This window comes from Sturnus vulgaris, chromosome 1, assembly GCF_052056855.1.
Source record: "Sturnus vulgaris isolate bStuVul1 chromosome 1, bStuVul1.hap1, whole genome shotgun sequence".
Classification (NCBI taxonomy): Eukaryota; Metazoa; Chordata; class Aves; order Passeriformes; family Sturnidae; genus Sturnus; species Sturnus vulgaris.
Window position 1 is genome coordinate 92,952,310 of NC_142243.1, and position 16,830 is coordinate 92,969,139.

The 16,830-nt window shown below is 41.8% G+C and overlaps 1 protein-coding gene across 1 annotated transcript; it reads right to left on the bottom strand.

Annotated features, from left to right (window-relative positions):
* Nucleotides 1–1,400: 1,400 nt before the first annotated feature.
* SDHA (succinate dehydrogenase complex flavoprotein subunit A) lies at nucleotides 1,401–16,498 on the bottom strand. The gene is made up of 15 exons (XM_014880517.2): nucleotides 16,414–16,498; nucleotides 13,651–13,737; nucleotides 13,201–13,362; nucleotides 12,325–12,468; nucleotides 12,028–12,192; nucleotides 10,774–10,922; nucleotides 9,409–9,533; nucleotides 7,051–7,219; nucleotides 6,282–6,477; nucleotides 5,307–5,478; nucleotides 3,887–4,005; nucleotides 3,421–3,532; nucleotides 2,741–2,871; nucleotides 2,111–2,224; nucleotides 1,401–1,745 (listed from the first exon to the last, which is right to left on the bottom strand). Exons 1-15 carry the CDS (start codon nucleotides 16,477–16,479, stop codon nucleotides 1,659–1,661), a joined length of 1,998 nt encoding a protein of 665 aa, XP_014736003.1. The 5' UTR covers nucleotides 16,480–16,498; the 3' UTR covers nucleotides 1,401–1,658.
* Nucleotides 16,499–16,830: the final 332 nt, after the last annotated feature.

A 16,830-nucleotide genomic window follows, 5' to 3' on the forward strand; every position in this document is an offset into this window, starting at 1 on the left:
ACCATCTGAACCTGTTCTGGACGGGGACCTGGGAAACCCCAAGAAACACCGGGAGTCACCTGCAGCAGTCATTCCCCAGCGCCAGAGACTGATAACTGGGCGACCACTCGCGGGAGAGACTGAGTTTGTCATCCCTTCAGAACGGTGAAAGAGTTTTTTTGTCAGCTGGTGTTGTTTTTTTCCTGTGCTGGGGAGTGTTTTGCTTGTTAAATAAACAGGTTTTTTTCCCACTCTTCTCTGAGGAAATTCTTCCCGAACCCGGTGGTGGGGGGGAGGTGTCGTGGGGTTTGCTGTCTGGGGGCTCCTTCCGGAGGTTTTCCCCCAAATTTGCCCTAAACCAGGACACTGTAACCTTTTCAAATATATCTAAAACCTTATTCCCTCCTTCCTAATGACAGTCAATGACAAGCCAAGTCAAGGTGCAGCCCCCCTGCCCTTAATTCCTGCTCCGGCGTCTTACATCTGCCCCCGGTGCAAAGTGCAGAAACCCTTCAAAAGAAAGTAAATTCCATTTTTTCACCCACCAGCCGCAACATTGCAACATTTCAGGTTTTCCGACATTCTGGGTTTTTTTCCAAGAGCAGCCAACATTCACCCGGTAAGAAAACAAATTCTTTGTCTAACACAAACACTTTATTCCCTTGCAATCTACATAGGTAACCTTCAGTCCTACAAAAACTGTTATTCAGAGAAATGCTGCTAGAAACTGCTCTATTACTGCCTTACAAGTTACAATCCTGGCTCTAAAAGCACACTGAATTCAAGTCTTGTAAGCTTTAATGTTTAGGCAAGCCCCTTGGCGCCTCTGAGAAGAGATAGTCTAAGAAATACACAGGGCATGCCACTAAAGAGGCTTCAGAAGTTCCACAGTATAATATTATTATGTGTATTATTCTGTATCAGAGGAAGTGAAAGTCTCTTTTGTCATTCAATAAAACAGTATGACAATACAAACTTGTAATTACTACTAAAACATCATCCTCAAGTATTATTTAGTCAACAACTAAGATGCTTAAGTTCCCACAACACAAAATTCAGCATCTCTGTCTTATCTAAAACTATTGCAATGAATAGCTGGGGTTGGAAGGGATCTCTGGAGGTCATCTAGTCCAACCTCCCTGTGCCAGCAGGTTCACCTGGAGCAGGCTGCACAGGATCACATCTAGGCAGGCTTTTAGTATTTCCAGAGAAGGAGATTCCACAACCTTTTTGGGCAGCCTGTTCCACTGCTCCACTACTCTCAAAGTAAAGATCACCCTCATATTTAGATGGAAGTTCCTGTACTTCAGTTTGTGCCCAATGCCCCTTATCCTGTCACTGAGTACATTTCTTGCTCTTAAAATATGGAAGTAACTATACATTCACAACAAGAACATTGTAATTACAGACAGATCAACATATTCAAACAAATACAAGCCTTTAATGACTTTATTTAGACACAATTTGTGTTTTTGCTGTCCCTTTCGAAAGATGTGTGAAAGAACATAAGCTGTTCTGCTTAATAAGTGTACAGTAAGCCACAAGAGAATACAAGCTGGAGAAGAGTTTTGTCAGCATTTTCCATTCATTGCTAAGTGCCAACACTATTTTGGTTTGCTTGTGCTATGCTTATGTACACTGGCCCCTATGGGAGAGGGCTTCAAGTGAGATGGAAGCTGCTAGTACGAGCGGATTGCTGGAGGGACGGTCTGGCAATCTTCCTCATTCAAAGTTCTGTCGATCACTGGTCTGTACTTCAAGGTAACCTAAAGTAAAAGGGAACAAAGAACTTCAGGACCACAGGATTCACAGGATTCACAGAATGACATCCAGACAACCACAACAGCTAAGATTTTTATAGGGTCAGAATTCAGTTCTACCTTTGGAATACCATGAAGCTGTTCTACTAAACACCCAACAATAGGTTTTCTCACTATTAGAAGAAAAAAGCCTTTGAACTAGCCTAGGGGAAGTGACACAAGAACTAGACACAAGAGGAAACACAATTCCAGCTCAAACAGCAAAGTCACTTCCCAAAGATCAACAGTGCAGGATTATCACATTTCCAAGGCTGTTTATGAGAACAGCTGTTAACAGCAAAAAAGATCCTCAAGCACCAAGCTCAAAGTACCTTCCCAGTTGGAATATCCACGTATGACAGGGTGTGCTTTCTCCAGTGCTCCTCAAATGGCTTCCGCTGTTGGCCTTGGAGTGGCTTAGAGTAATCAAACTCATCCACCCGTAACTAGGGAGAAAATGAGATTAGTACAGACCAGAAGTTGCATCTGCAAATCACTTCACAACCATGAGATTAGCTGCATTTCAATTGCACCTGTAAGCCAGCATGTCTTCAAACAGACAGCAAGCTTTCCCTTAGCACTGCCTGTCAAACTTGAAATACTCAGCCTTAACGAGGGCTCTAAGGTAACTTTCCTTGCATAGGACAATTGTTCTACTTACGCATCTTTACATCCTGTTTATGCATCCATAATATTATTACTATAGTCCTGGTTTAGAGGTACATAACCACTCAGATGTGCACATGGAACAACTCGAGATCATCCTCAGTGTTCCACGTATTGGTCCTTTTATAAATAACAAATAAAAGACAGAGCAGAACAAATAGGACCCCAAAAAATACTACACTAATCCTAATACTGAAGACTGTACTTTGAAGTCATTACAACTTTAAAATAATCCATCTGAGGCTACATAACAAGGAGATTCAATCTTACATTCAGGTCACAGAAAATATTTATACCTTATAATCCTCTCTAGCATGGGCACCCCGGGACTCCTTGCGAGCTTCAGCACCATAAATGGTTTGTAGAGCACAAAGCATTAGGTTCTGCAGTTCGAGGGTCTCCACCAAGTCAGTGTTCCACACAATACCTGGTAAAATATTAAAATATTATGGAAGATTGTCTATAAACAAGAGTAATACATGTGAGTGAACCAAAGGTGCATCATCAGTTGCACTTAAATAACCAAGTTCTCTTAAGATATGGCAGTATCTATCTGTATTGTGATCTGCTCAGCTGGAGAATGAAAACCACATCTTCCTACCTCTCTGCAAGTCCCTGGCCTTTTCAGAAGATTCTGACAAAGCTCATTCATCTTAGTATTTGGACAACTTCACGTCATGTTCAGAGGGCAGTATGTACCTTACACATTTAAATTCCATTTCAGTCTCTGCTTCTTTGAAAGATTTTTCAACCAGAAAATTACTGCCGAGTAAGTATTTTACCTCGTTACCATGTTTAGTAAGTAGGGCTCTACAAAATATTTTGGAAGATTCAAAATGGTCAAAATCTTCAGCCAAAGATTCAAGAAACATGTTAGGTTTACAGGAAAAAAAAAACAAAAACCAAAAACAGAAACAAAGCCACCAACACTTCCCAGAGTACTCTGGGCAAGGTATGTTCTATGCTATCAAATTACCTCTGTCAAAAGTCTTTAGATGAGCCAGGTCACCATAAATTTGGCTAAGTTTCTCACAGCCTTCTTGGAGTACAGAACCAGTACGAAACACAGCAGCATGGTTTTGCATTGCCTGCAACACAGTAAAACGAGTTTGATATGCTGCATAGGAAAGCATGTAACTTCCTCAGCTCCAGAAGAGCTGGATACAGAGCTGTTCTGAGTTCAAATTGTCTGCAGCCTGAAAAACCCCACATTCTTCCAGTCACCCCAAACAACTGAAACCCCATTGTATCATACAGCAGGTAAAGTACACAAGGGAATGACCAAGAACAGAAAAAGGAGTTAAGAAAAGTGACACCACCTTTGCTGCACACACAATCTTCTCACACACTTTTTACTTCTGCAGGGCAAATCCTGAAGTGTACTTTGCCACAGTTGCTTGCAGCTTGTCCCACCCTATCCCTGAGAGCTTCCCCAGGCTTACCTTCTGCATGCTAAGTCGCAATTCCGAAGTCCTTATGCTTCCATCAGCAAACCTTAACTTGTCAAGATTAGCAACTGACTCTTCACCAGCATTTGGTTTAATGGGGGGAACTGGCTCTCCTAAGAAGAAAATTTCAGTAAGTTTGGTAGTCAGGCTTGGGTTTGGTTTTTGGCAGTTTCAGAGACTATCAATTACTAAAAATCAGATTTGAGTAAAATATAGATAATGTTTCCTTCCTCTGAGGTGTACACTTTCCTGAAGTTCCACCAATTGTATCCATATATTTAAAGTTCTCAGTGGAATATTATCTCATTCTTTCCTGTAACAATTAATAAAGATTTTATAGATTCAGCAAAATTCTGCTGTTCATTCCTTCCAAGCAGCACTTGATGAAAATTCGTCTAAACTATGGAATAATCCTGTGGTCCTTCTGCTACACTTTCCTCGTCTCCTCACACCCAAACCTCACACCTTTTCTTGGATGTGTAAGGGACCAGGGCCAGTCAATAAGCTTGGCAGTTAGACATGAGCTCTGCATCTTGCCTCTAATACCAGAAGCCACGTGTTACTGGGCAACAAAGCAAACACAGCATCTTACCAGCACAGTTCATCTCACATGTAGCTTTGCATTCAGATTTTATTAACAAACCCCTTTTTACAATTTCTAACTCTGAAGAGCCACAGAATGATTCAAAAAATGTTGGCACAAAGCCGGACCAAATAAGCATCACAAGATCTAGGCGAATTCCATGAGGAATCATCAGTCTCTGCAGTTGGTGCAGTTTGGACATTAGGCAGCAAGAAAACAGGTAACTACTTGTGGACTCCAGCTGCTCTGGCAATGTAACTGCCACTTCCAGTATTTTGCTGGAGGTTGGAAGGGAGGGCTTGCTTCTTTGTTTTTTCAGGTCAACAACTGTTGCTGAACCAGATTATTTAAAAATATTTAAGATTCAGCAGTGAGAATCCAGTGATAAGATATTGCAATTTTTAGTATCTATCTCTCACGACTTGCATGTCAGTCCTCCTTATAAATAAATCAGCAAGGTGGCAGCAAATTCCACTATACAAAAGTGCCAAGTGTAAGACAGATTGCACTGTGATGTAGAAGATGGTGCAGTATGTAGAGAATACAGTCTTCACATTCAATATTCTGTGTTAATTTGTCAAAAATCTTAACTGCTCTTGCCAATAGCGTTGGCCCAATTCTAGTTTTAAAAGGAATTACAAAGCAAACAGTAACATCAAAACATTCGCCTGGCAAAGACACGCCTACAAAAAGCATAGACATCGATTTCTTCCTTTTCTAACAAGTAAGAGCCTGTGTCCATCATTCAAAATTTGAATCAGGTAGCAACAACTCTTCGTTGGGCAGAAATTACATCATAAAATCAAATGTCTCTAGAAAAGTGAGACTTACCAGGCTTGCATGTATTTGCAATAGTCAGGGCACAAGCACGACCGAAGACCACCAAATCCAGCAGGGAGTTTGCCCCAAGTCGATTTGCGCCATGGACGGATGCAGAGGCTGCTTCCCCGCAGGCGTATAACCCAGGCACCACCTTGTCCTCACCATTCACGTGTGTGATCACCTGACATGGCACACACTCCATTAATACTCAAAACACTCTGAAACAGTGCAAACCTCCTTATTTGCAAAGGCCACGTGCATGTAAGGATGGAACACAGCAACCTAAAGTTTCTTCCAACTCTAAACACAGAATTATTTTAGTTCTAAAGGGCAAACAGAAATATGCAAATACATACATTTGCATCTGTATGTAAACACAGACAGGACTAAAACCCAGGATTTCCTTATATATGCTTATGAAGAGTGCATAGTTCTGTTTCACCCCAGCAAGTCAGAAATGCAAAGGAATAAAGCCTGATCTGCACATGCTTCTAGTGCAAAATTTTACATTGAAATTTAACAAGTACACAAAGAGAAGAATTCAGTTGACACGACCATGCTGATTTCCAACTAGTGTCAGTTGGTGGATCTGCTTTAGTGTTTAGATTACATGAACTACAGAGGACTAATACACATTAACTCATGTTACAGAATGCAATACAGCCCTACTTTGTTCTATGTTCAATTATATTATCCTCAGCTCAATTAACAGAGAATTGTTGTCAGACCTGACAGTAACTTAATTTTAGATGTTTCTTGGAACTCCCATCTCCATCCACATAGACTGGAACACGGTTATCAAGTTGTTTTAAAAATCCAAGAAGATTGTGTATTTTAAGTTATCTGACATCATTATTATTTATTATTAAAAATTGTAATAATAATCCTTTCATTTATGAAAAACATTCTTAATGCTCTTCTATTTGGAAAGTAATTTCCTAGTATGATGATGAAGACAGCCCAGAAGTGATGTGTATTGCTCACCTGTCCTTTGTAGTTAGTAGGAATACCTCCCATATTATAATGCACGGTAGGCAGGACAGGGATAGGCTCTTTAGTGACATCAACTCCAGCGAATATCATGGCCGTTTCAGAAATCCCTGGGAGACGGGTTGCCAGCTGCTGTGGGGGCAAGTGGTGCAACTGCAAGTACACGTGGTCTTTTTCAGGACCACAACCCCTAGCAAAAAAAAGCAACACTGGAATACATAACGGGAATTTACAAACACTAGTAGCACTTCTAATCCAGTTCTTTTAATTTGTGAAAATAAATAGGTTCTTTTTCAAATGTTATCTGACAAAAATTAGTATCTAGCATATTTAATAAGACTGTGGCACTTGGATGAATAAAAGCCATTTTCCAACTCCCAGCTTTCTTTTCACAGTAATTCACATTATTTAGGACTTTCAACTATTGCATCTCTGCAGAACTATGTAAAACTTGGTAGTTAGTCAAGAGAACAGAGAAACAAATTATTTTGTTTGTAGTAAGAGCATATACATTAAACTTGTTTGAGCAACTGTCTCCAGACACACTGAATTCAAACAGCAGACTCTTAACATCACCTGTTCTCTGTCAGTATCATTAGGAATTAACAAGAAAGATTTCTGCCTTACACACAGAGATCAGCTTAACAGTCATTAAAGCTCACTCTCATGAATTACCACGTGTTTATCAAATTAACTATTGCACTTCACAGTCTAGTAGGATTAAGAGTTTATTCTGCAGCTTTGTTTAGAGCATGTAACTAACCTTCCTTCACGGATTTCTATGGTCATAGAACGAGACACCACATCCCTGGAAGCCAGATCCTTGGCAACAGGTGCATATCTCTCCATGAATCTTTCCCCTTGACTGTTGATCAGAATACCTCCCTCTCCACGACATCCTTCTGTGATAAGGCAGCCAGCCCCATAGATACCTGTTCAAGAACAAAAACGCCATCAAACGAGGTGTCTCCACACAGCTTCACAATCAGGATGAACACTGAATAAACAGGGTCTTCTCAAAATAGTAAGAGGTGCAGATTTTATTGCACCCTAATCATACTTCTAGAAACTGTCCCTCAGGTGGTGTTATCCTTTCAAACACTCTTTCTGAAAGGGAACACCCATAGTATTTCAAATATTAAAACTGGAAGTGATCTGCACCTATCAATACATCTGGAGAATTTTATGAAGACCTTGTAGACCTTCAGCAATTATGTTAAGATTTTTAATGAACTGGAAGTTGATTATCTCAAGGTCCATTTGCACATTTTTATTCCCTCTTCTGTGCTGAAGCAGTACAGGATGGCTTCAAATCCTGTGACACAAAAGCTTACTTGGTATCCTTTTCCTTTAGAGAAAAAAGGCCTACCTGTTATTCTGCAGCATTGGTCATCACAGAAAACAAAAATGCAAACTCGTGCACTTGATAATTATCTTAAAAGCGATAGACATCATACAAGCAGTAAAGCTCCTTTAACTCTAAAAACGTTAACTAAGTCAAAGGAACATTGGATCTCTATGATATAACAATAACATTGTAAAATAATATAAACCATTTACAAAAAAATCACAGAGTTAAAATGAAGCCTTTAATTAGCTACAAATCTAGTTTGTGATCATTGTTATTCACAATTTACATACTGATCATGTGCTAGAAAACCACAGTTCTATATATACACCTTAACTTCAACTACCCCACTTCACTGAAGATGCTAGTATGTAATTCCCTACCATTCGCACCTATCCCATTGCTCTAATATCTAGTATCAAATCCCTTAAAATATTAAGGACTACGGAAATACAAGTTTAAGAGGTAGTTCCAGATTGCAATTCATAAAACTTCTTAGGATTGTAAGAACAGCACCTTAAAATTAATTAAACACTGCTTTTTAAATTGGAATAGCTGAGATCTTTCTCACATTACATATCTTACTCTCAAATTTATATTCAGCAACATCTGCAGACAAGTCTAAATACACGTCACAAGACAACTACTCAGATGCTGCAGAGAAGTGCAAACCAACTTGAGCACATCATGCTTGAGGAGACATCATGATGGTGACCTGTCACTTGTGGGGTTCCACAGAGCCTTGTCTTAGGTCCTGTGCTCTTCAACATCTTCATAAATGACTTCGACACAGGATTTTAAGGGATACTGAGCAAGTTTGCAGACAGTACAAAACTGGGAGGAGCTGATTCCCTCAAAGGCAGGGAGGCCCTGCACAGAGACCTCGACAAATTAACAGGGCTGGGCCATCACCAACTGTATGAAGTGAAAGAAGGCAAAGTGCTGGATTCTGCACCTGGGATGGAGCAACCCTGGATGTACAGACAGACTGGGGAAGGAGATGCTGGGAAGCAGTGCCAGGGAAAGGGGCCTGCGGGTCCTGCTCAGTGACAATTTGACCATGAGCCAGCAGTGCCCTGGCAGCCAGGAGGGCCAGCCCTGTCCTGGGGGGCATCAGGCACAGCATCACCAGCCAGGCAAGGGAGGGGATTGTCCTGCTCTGCTCTGAGCTGGGGCAGCCTCACCTCCAGTGCTGGGGGCAGCTTTGGGTGCCACAATATAAAAAAGACATTAAAACATTAGAGACCTTTGGATAAAGGAGAACAACAAGAACGGTAGAATCTGGAGGGTAAGTTGAATGAGAAGCAGCTGAGATCACTTGGTCTCTTCAGCCTGGAGGAGACTGAAGGGAGACCTCATTGCAGTCTGCAACTTCCTTGTGAGGGGAAGAGGAGGAGCAGGCACTGATCTCTTCTCTGTTGCAGTCAGCAACAGGACCCAAGGGAATGGCCTGAAGTTGTGTCAGAGGAGGTTTAGGCTGGGTATTAGAAAAAGGTTCTTCACCCACAGGGTGGTTGGGCACTGGAACAGGCTCCCCAGGGGAATGGTTACAGCACCAAGCCTGAGAGAGTTCAAGAAGTGTTTGGATACTGATCTCAGGCAAATGGTGTGACTCTTGGGGTGTCCTGTGCAGGACCAGGAATTGGACTTGATGAACCTGATGGGTCCCTTCAAACTCAGCATAATGTGTTATTCTGTGACATTTTAAAATTACATAAAAATCTGTTCAAGTAATTAAAAATAATGTTGTAAGCACTATTTCATATTCTGTACCTGTAGGGTGAAACTGCACGAATTCTAAGTCCTGGCAAGGGAGCCCAGCTCGTGTGACCATGGCAGTGCCATCACCAGTACTGGTATGAGCAGATGTGCAGCTGAAGTAAGTGCGGCCATACCCACTGTAGAATACCAAAGTTAACAGAATTAACAGAAAGAAAAATTTTTAAAAATCACTACAACATACCACTAAATTATGCTCTTTGCACTACAGTGGAAAGCGTTAATAAGAAAAGTACTCAAGTTCTACCACATCCTGTACTAGTTCAACCAAAAGAACATAAAACTGGTTCAGCCCAGTTTGTGACAGAAGGTTGAAGAAAAAGAAAACCAATTCCAAAACAGGATCATTAGGTTAATATCAGAAGCCCTTCTGCCAGAAAAAAAGGTTATTTCACAAAGTTCTCTCAATCCATACCATTCAATTTCATTTAAACTATCACTAGTAGTTTTATAAAAAATAGCATATAATAGCATATAATGATGGTTTAGATTTCTCATATGGTCCTGGTTTTATATTCTTAGATTTAAAAACTTAATTGTCCAGGTATTAAACATGAATTATTATGCTGCAAACATCTAGGTTAGCCTCCAACATTATAGAGAACAGCCAATCAGCCCAATTTCAGGACAAACTCTCAGAAGAAATAGCAATGTACATATTCCATGTACCTGAAATTACACAGGCATGAAAAACACATCATAAGAACAGATTATGTAGGCAACCTTTTAAAAATTTATTTATAAGTGTATCTTTTACAGATACATATAAAATATTTTTCACATTGAAAGATAGGTGAGTGCCATAAGCAGCAAAAGACTAATTCAAATAGCATTCTAATAAACATATACAATCTTTGCAACCAAGTAATGTTAAGCTACATTCATAGTATAATTTTATCCTAGAACACTTAGAATCACAGTGGTAGTATCTTAGTGAAATAGAGTCTGTGGAATTTTGACAGAAGCTATTCACTACAGGAAAATCAGGACTCTACAGACAGATATGTTGGCAGCATTGCAACAATGTTTGTTTTAAACATCATGTTTTAAAAATCGAAAACCATCTGGATCCTATATATTACTCTTACACATTCTTACTTTATGTCATTGTTCTAGAATCCAAAGTTAGACCTCATACCAAATTTATATTGGTCACAAAATTAGTATGTGCCTTCTTTCAGAGGGAATGATTGAATTCAGTTATATTGCTTTTAGTGTGGAGGGAATGAACCTATAAATTATGTTCCGTCAGTCAACGTATGTTCTCCACACTGTGGGTCCAAATACATGTACAAGCACACAAACTTCCAGCTGGTAACACTCTCAGATTTCGGTCCTTCATCACAAATGTTACATTACCCAGTGGCAATGACTGTGTTCTTCGCTCTAAAACGATGTATGGTTCCATCTTCAATGCAGAGGGCAATAACACCACGGCATTCTCCATTCTCCATAAGTAGATCCAAGGCAAAATATTCAACAAAGTAGCTTGTATCATATCGTAGAGACTGGAGGAAAATTAGAAAAGGAACTTTTACTGAAGTAACCTCTCTTCAAAGCTGTCAATGCACATGGGCTGTATCAGGATAAAAAACATCCCCACCAGCTCTCAGGGAAGACTATTTCCTCAGAACTATTTATTAAAGAATTTGCTAATTAATCTATTCCAGCTTTAAAAGATACAAGTAGCTGCAAAAGTGCTTAATTCTGAGCAGTCAGGAGCCAGGCAGCAGGACTTATCATTTCACTCTCCCGGCAACACGTTAGCCAGCTGCAGTGCCCCATACATGTACAAGCACGCTGCATTTAAGCTCTCCCAGAGAAATGAGAAACACCTCCAGGAGGCCAAATAAACCAGCAGGAGCAACAGGCACCGAGTCAAACATTCTTTCATGCCCTCAGGTATTACAGCAGTGTTTGTCAGCACTGAGAATTTGTATTGCAGCAGCACACACAATGTAAATCTGGAGGAGAGCAATTAGCTGGCTACCAAGCAAATAAAAAACAGTAGCTACGAGGTAGTTGGATTTCTCATTTCAAGTAGCCCATTACCATTTTTGAACAGCCAGCACGTGCTTTAATTATGGTTTGTAGAATTAGTAAGCAGATATTCTGGAACATTAGTCACCTACTTGCCGTAGAACAAGCTCAGAAATGCAAAGAAAGCTTTAATTCGTTTACAGCTTGTTTCCCCCTCCTCCCAGTTTGAAGACGAGTGAAAAAAAATGCTGTCTTGTACTTCTTTTCAGAGTTCCCCAATGCTGCTATGTCGAATTTTTGGGAAAAAGGGCTTTGGGGGAAATGTTTACATAAATTCTCTTTGGGTCTAGTTAACAGATACAGAAGTACTAACAGTGCATAACTAGTCCAGACCACAAAGCTGACATCGTACACTAATTAGCATCTATTGTCTTCATCCCTCCACATTGCCTCAGGAAGGAAGATAACTCAGAACTGCTGTAAGCCATTCCCCTGGATTCCTCATTCGTATGTGAACAGCTACATGTTTGTTTGGTTTTGATTTTTTTTTTTAACTCTGGGGGGGAAAAGGGAAAAAAAAACAGTAAACACAAATGCAAAAGTCCAAACCAAGTAAACTTCACAATTGCTTACCCTGCCATACAGAGTATGTAAGAGTGAATGTCCAGTCCTGTCTGCAACACAACAGCATCTGTGGGCCTGTCCTCCTTTTCCAAACTGAAGACTCTGTCCACCAAATGCACGCTGATAGATTTTTCCTTCTTCAGTTCTGCTGAACGGCATCCCATAATTTTCCAGCTGTTGAAACCAAATACAAGCATCAGAAACTCTTGTGCATCACAATACGATGGGTTATTTTAAGGAGATTTCCTTGGAAGCTAGCCTGGATTATTTATAACTACAGCTGACATCAAATCCCTTAAGTCTCACCTCTATCACCGCAGCTGGGGCTTGCTCAGTCATGTAGTGTATGGCATCCTGGTCACCCAGCCAGTCCGACCCTTTCACTGTGTCATAGAAATGCCATCTCCAGTTATCATCCTCCATGTTCCCCAGGGCAGCATTGATCCCTCCCTGAAAATGAAAATCCATTTTCCCGGAATTACATTACTCAAATACAGCTTTAGTAGGTTTACCTCCTTTCTATTACCACATACACAGCACTGTACAAGAAATAAAGTCAAGCCAGATTTAATGTGACTGTGAAAAAACTGTGAAACTCCTTAGTTTCACAATGGCTTGTCCTGCTTTTTTGTGTAACACAGTGAACCACAGTTACACTATAGTCAGAGAAGCAGCACTGCATTTTGATAATGTTTAGACATGGGAAAGAAAGAAGGTGGAATACAATGAAATAAAAACGTAAGGGGAAATAACGATTTTAAGAACAACTGCAAGTGAGATTAAAAAATTGTATCTTGCAACATCATTAGCTTGGAAGCAAAATGAAATATACTTGTTACTTAACATAAAGTCTAGCAATGATAAGTTCATGGTTAAGCTCTTATGATCTTAGAGCTTATTGATCCTGTGATTTTATTATGCATTACTCTCTAAAAAAATTTCAACTAAAAATGCGATTTTTATAAAAAGAAGCATGGCCTTGAAACAAGAGGTTCAAGTGCCTGTGCTCAAAGCCAGGTTGGATGGGGCTCTGAGCAATCTCATGTAATGTGTGGAATCTCTGCCCATGGCAGGGACACTGGAATTGGGTAACCTCTAAGGTCCCGTTCAACCCATTCTACATCCAAATCAGTTTTCTGACAGCAGGCATTCCTTAAACACTTGTTCTGCCTCATTTCTCACCTGTGCAGCAACAGTATGAGAGCGGGTGGGGAACAGCTTGGTAACACAGGCTGTGTTAAACCCAGCTTCTGACAAGCCAAAGGCTGCCCGCAGACCTGCTCCTCCTGCACCCACAACAACTGCATCGAACTCATGGTCCACTACTGGGTATTGCGTAGAAATCTGGAAAAATAAATTACTTTTTATGATCACAAATAGTTCAAGGAAAGTCAAACAAGTTCCATAAAAACACAAGCAGGATCATTATTATGTTCTCAACAGACTTTTGCAGCAATTGCTACATCTGTTATACTCTCTTGAATGGAAACAGTCATTAAAAAGAGCCACGCATTTCAGCAGCTCAGTCTCACGAAGCACTTGAACACAGCGCTCCACTAAAAGCCTGGAAGTTTTGTGTCTGTCAAGCATTAAGTGCATCATTGAATCACAGTATAAAAAGTACAGACATACCGAGTCAGACACCTTCGTGGAGGCATTTTTCTTCCCGTAGACTGTGAAGTGTAAGTTCCGTGCAGGAGCCTGGCATGCTGCTGGCCACTGCAGAAAGAAGCCAAGACAACCATTATGGAATAAACGTTTCCACAGGACAGACTTATGGCACTCTCAGTTGCCCTACATTTTTAACAAATCTTCACTTACCACCGGTAGCACATGTACAAGAGTATTAATGTATTTCAGAGCTACGCAAAGTTCTGGCTTTCCTATAATCGTGCCATATAAACAAAAATATTTGACTGATGAGAGAATAGCCTGCAGTTAACAGGGTGTCCCAGACTATGCATTATTGACTTCACCAACAGTTACCAGCCTCTCAGACCTGTCTGAGGCTGCGCAGACAGAAAAATACGTCTGCAATTAATGCGGAAGTTTTCTTGCAGTTTTTTTCATAATTAAGCAAAGATGAAGCTTTGTGAGAACCGTGGGAAGTAATGGAAAACTACTCTCCTGTCAAGTAATCCTCAGAATTTGAATTATTTCAGGCAGTCACAGTACTGAAAATTAAAAACGGTTGTAGAGAATGCTCTTCCAGTTGAGCATTGCTTCAAAAGCCAGAGATATTTCTCTTTTTCTTTATTAAATTAGTGACCAATTTAGAACCATTTATTAATACACAAACTTAGTACAAAGATGCAAGTTTTACCCTTCTGCAACGTCATTCCCTACCCCTTGACTTGTTCAAAACCAAACCAAACCAAACCAACAAACACCACACCCAAACCTACTCAGTATGCAGTCTTAGCTTTGATAGATTAAAACAATCAGAATGTTAGTCTCCACCTCTCCAATGTATTGGAACCTGGTATGCTTTCTTTACACAGTTCAAAAAATAAGCCTAACTCAGCATGTATGACTGTTAAGAACAGCAACACAAAGCCATATTACTTACCTCTCCAGTAACATCAGCACTTCTCTATCAGAAATATAACCTAAAATGCACTGGAGTAATATCTGCAGCTGTTACATTCATGGTCTCACCACCTTACAATATGCTAACAAGCAGCTCTTCCCTCCCCTAATGTCCACCTCTTGCCCATCTCTGAAGTGAACTTCAGTACACTTTCTTCAACCCAGTTTTATCGTCTCTATTACCAGTTTCCTCAAATTATCTTCTTGCATAACAGCAGATCTACTGTGTCATACTTGCTAGCACATTTCTGGTTTCTGCAGCCGTCTTGGAATGAGATCAGTTCCTAACACGTATTCACAGAGTTCCACCAGTACTCTCCAGGAAGCTCCTTTCTCCCTGTTCCATACTGCTATTACCAGGCTCTGAGCTCGAACAAAAGTCCACAAAGCAGAAGAAGATATCACATTAAGTCTAAAGGAAACACTGATTGCAGTAATCCTGAATTGTTATGCCACCAGGAAGATCCTGGCCCTTTTGAAACTAAAGGTCCAATCAGGGCCAACTCACTGCCATCTAAAATATGGAAATACTCTTTAAGCCTTTTCCTCTCTCTCTATTTGTCTTCCCTGCACTTGCTTTGCAACACAAGTACAACTACAGCTGATTTTATAATCCCAAGCTCATTATGGGCATGCAGGTTGAGAACAGTGGGGAGAAACTGAAAACTCCCACCTCACCACGGAGAAGAACCAGCCTTCACGCACAATTTACAGCCCCCTAACAAAAATATACCAGACTGCTCAACAGCCCTTTCTGGGCACAATCACCAGCCAGGCTGAAGCAACCCAGATATACACTGGCTTCCCACACAGGTCTAGAATCACAGAACGCATCAGGCTCAGAAAGGTGTCCAAGACCATCGAGTCCAACCAATGACCAAACACCACCGTGTCAACTAGACCATTGCACTAAGTGTCACATCCAGCCTTTTCTTAAACGCTTTCAGGAATGGTAACTCCACCATCTCCCTGGGCAGCCCATTCCAATGTCTAATCACCCTTGCTGTGAAAAAAATTCTTCCTGATGTCCAACCTGAACGTCCCCTGGTGCAGCATGAGGCCATTTCCTCTCTTCCTGTCACCAGCTGCGTGTGAGACTGACCCCCATCTTGTTACAACCCCTCCTCAGGCAGCTATAGAGTGATAAACTCCCCCTTAAACCTCATTTTCTCCAGGCTAAACAACCCCAGCTCTCTCAGCCGCTCCTCACAGGACTTGTGCTCAGACCTTTCACCGGCTTCGTTGCCTTTCTCCAGACTCGCTCCAGCACCTCAATGTCCATCGTGAATTGAAGGGCCCAGAACTGAACACGGCGCTCGAGGTGTGGCCTCAGCAGGGCCAAGTACAGGGGACAATCACTGCCCTGGTCCTCCTGTGCACACTATTGATGATACAGAGTGAGTCTAGGGCGAGCTTTCTATCCCTTGCTGCACTTGCCAGGCTCCTCCAGGGCCTTTCCCCAGCACATCCCAATTCCGCTGGCTCCCTCAAAACCCTGCTCAGGGCCTCAGGCTACGGCGCTAGCTTCCCAAGCCGGGAGGCGCGGCCCAGCCATGCCCACAGTCACCTACTCCCAGGAACCTGCCCCCGGGACACGAGTTACGAGGTCTGTGCTGCTCCAAAATAGCACCGGAGGAGCCGAACCTACAGGGGCTGGAGAGATCACCGAGCGGGTCAAGGTCACGGAGAAGACAGCGGAGCCGGGCCGCCGCCGGCGGGATAGCAGGGCAAAAAACAAGGACAGGGACAAGGACAAGGACGGGAACAAGAGCAGGAGCAAGGACAGGGACAAGGGCAGGGACTCACCGCCCGGGAAGCCGCGGACGGGCGCAGCCAGCGCTTCGCCAGCCCCCGCGCAGCCGCTGCCGCCATCACGCACCGCAGACTTCGGGGGGGGGGGCTGGGAGAGAGCGGGCGCGAAGGGCGCACGCGCGGAGATCGGCAGGCTAGACCAACACTGCCGCGAGGGGGGGCCCCCAGGGCAATCTCACTCCACCCAAGAGACCTGCGCGATGGAAGATTCCTAAACAGCTCCTGGTTTGAGAGTAAAGAACATAAAAAAAAAAATCCTAGAATTGTGTTACTGCTGTTGTTTTTCCTTGTTGAAATATTGAAACATGTAGGTCTCCAATACTGTAAGATTCAGCCTTTTTGTCTCTCTGACATGGCCTGAAATTTTGCGTAATAAACAGGCCAGAATCGTTCTCTGAAGTTGTGGGAAAG

Coding starts and splice junctions, on each gene's coding strand:
- SDHA (XM_014880517.2), bottom strand. CDS start 16,479: ATGGCGGCAGCGGCTGCGCGGGGGCTGGCGAAGCGCTGGCTGCGCCCG. Junction 12,193..12,324: donor CCCCAGCTGCGGTGATAGAG/GTGAGACTTAAG, acceptor TGGTTTCAACAG/CTGGAAAATTATGGGATGCC. Junction 2,225..2,740: donor ATGCTAGAGAGGATTATAAG/GTATAAATATTT, acceptor TTTTCTCCCTAG/TTACGGGTGGATGAGTTTGA.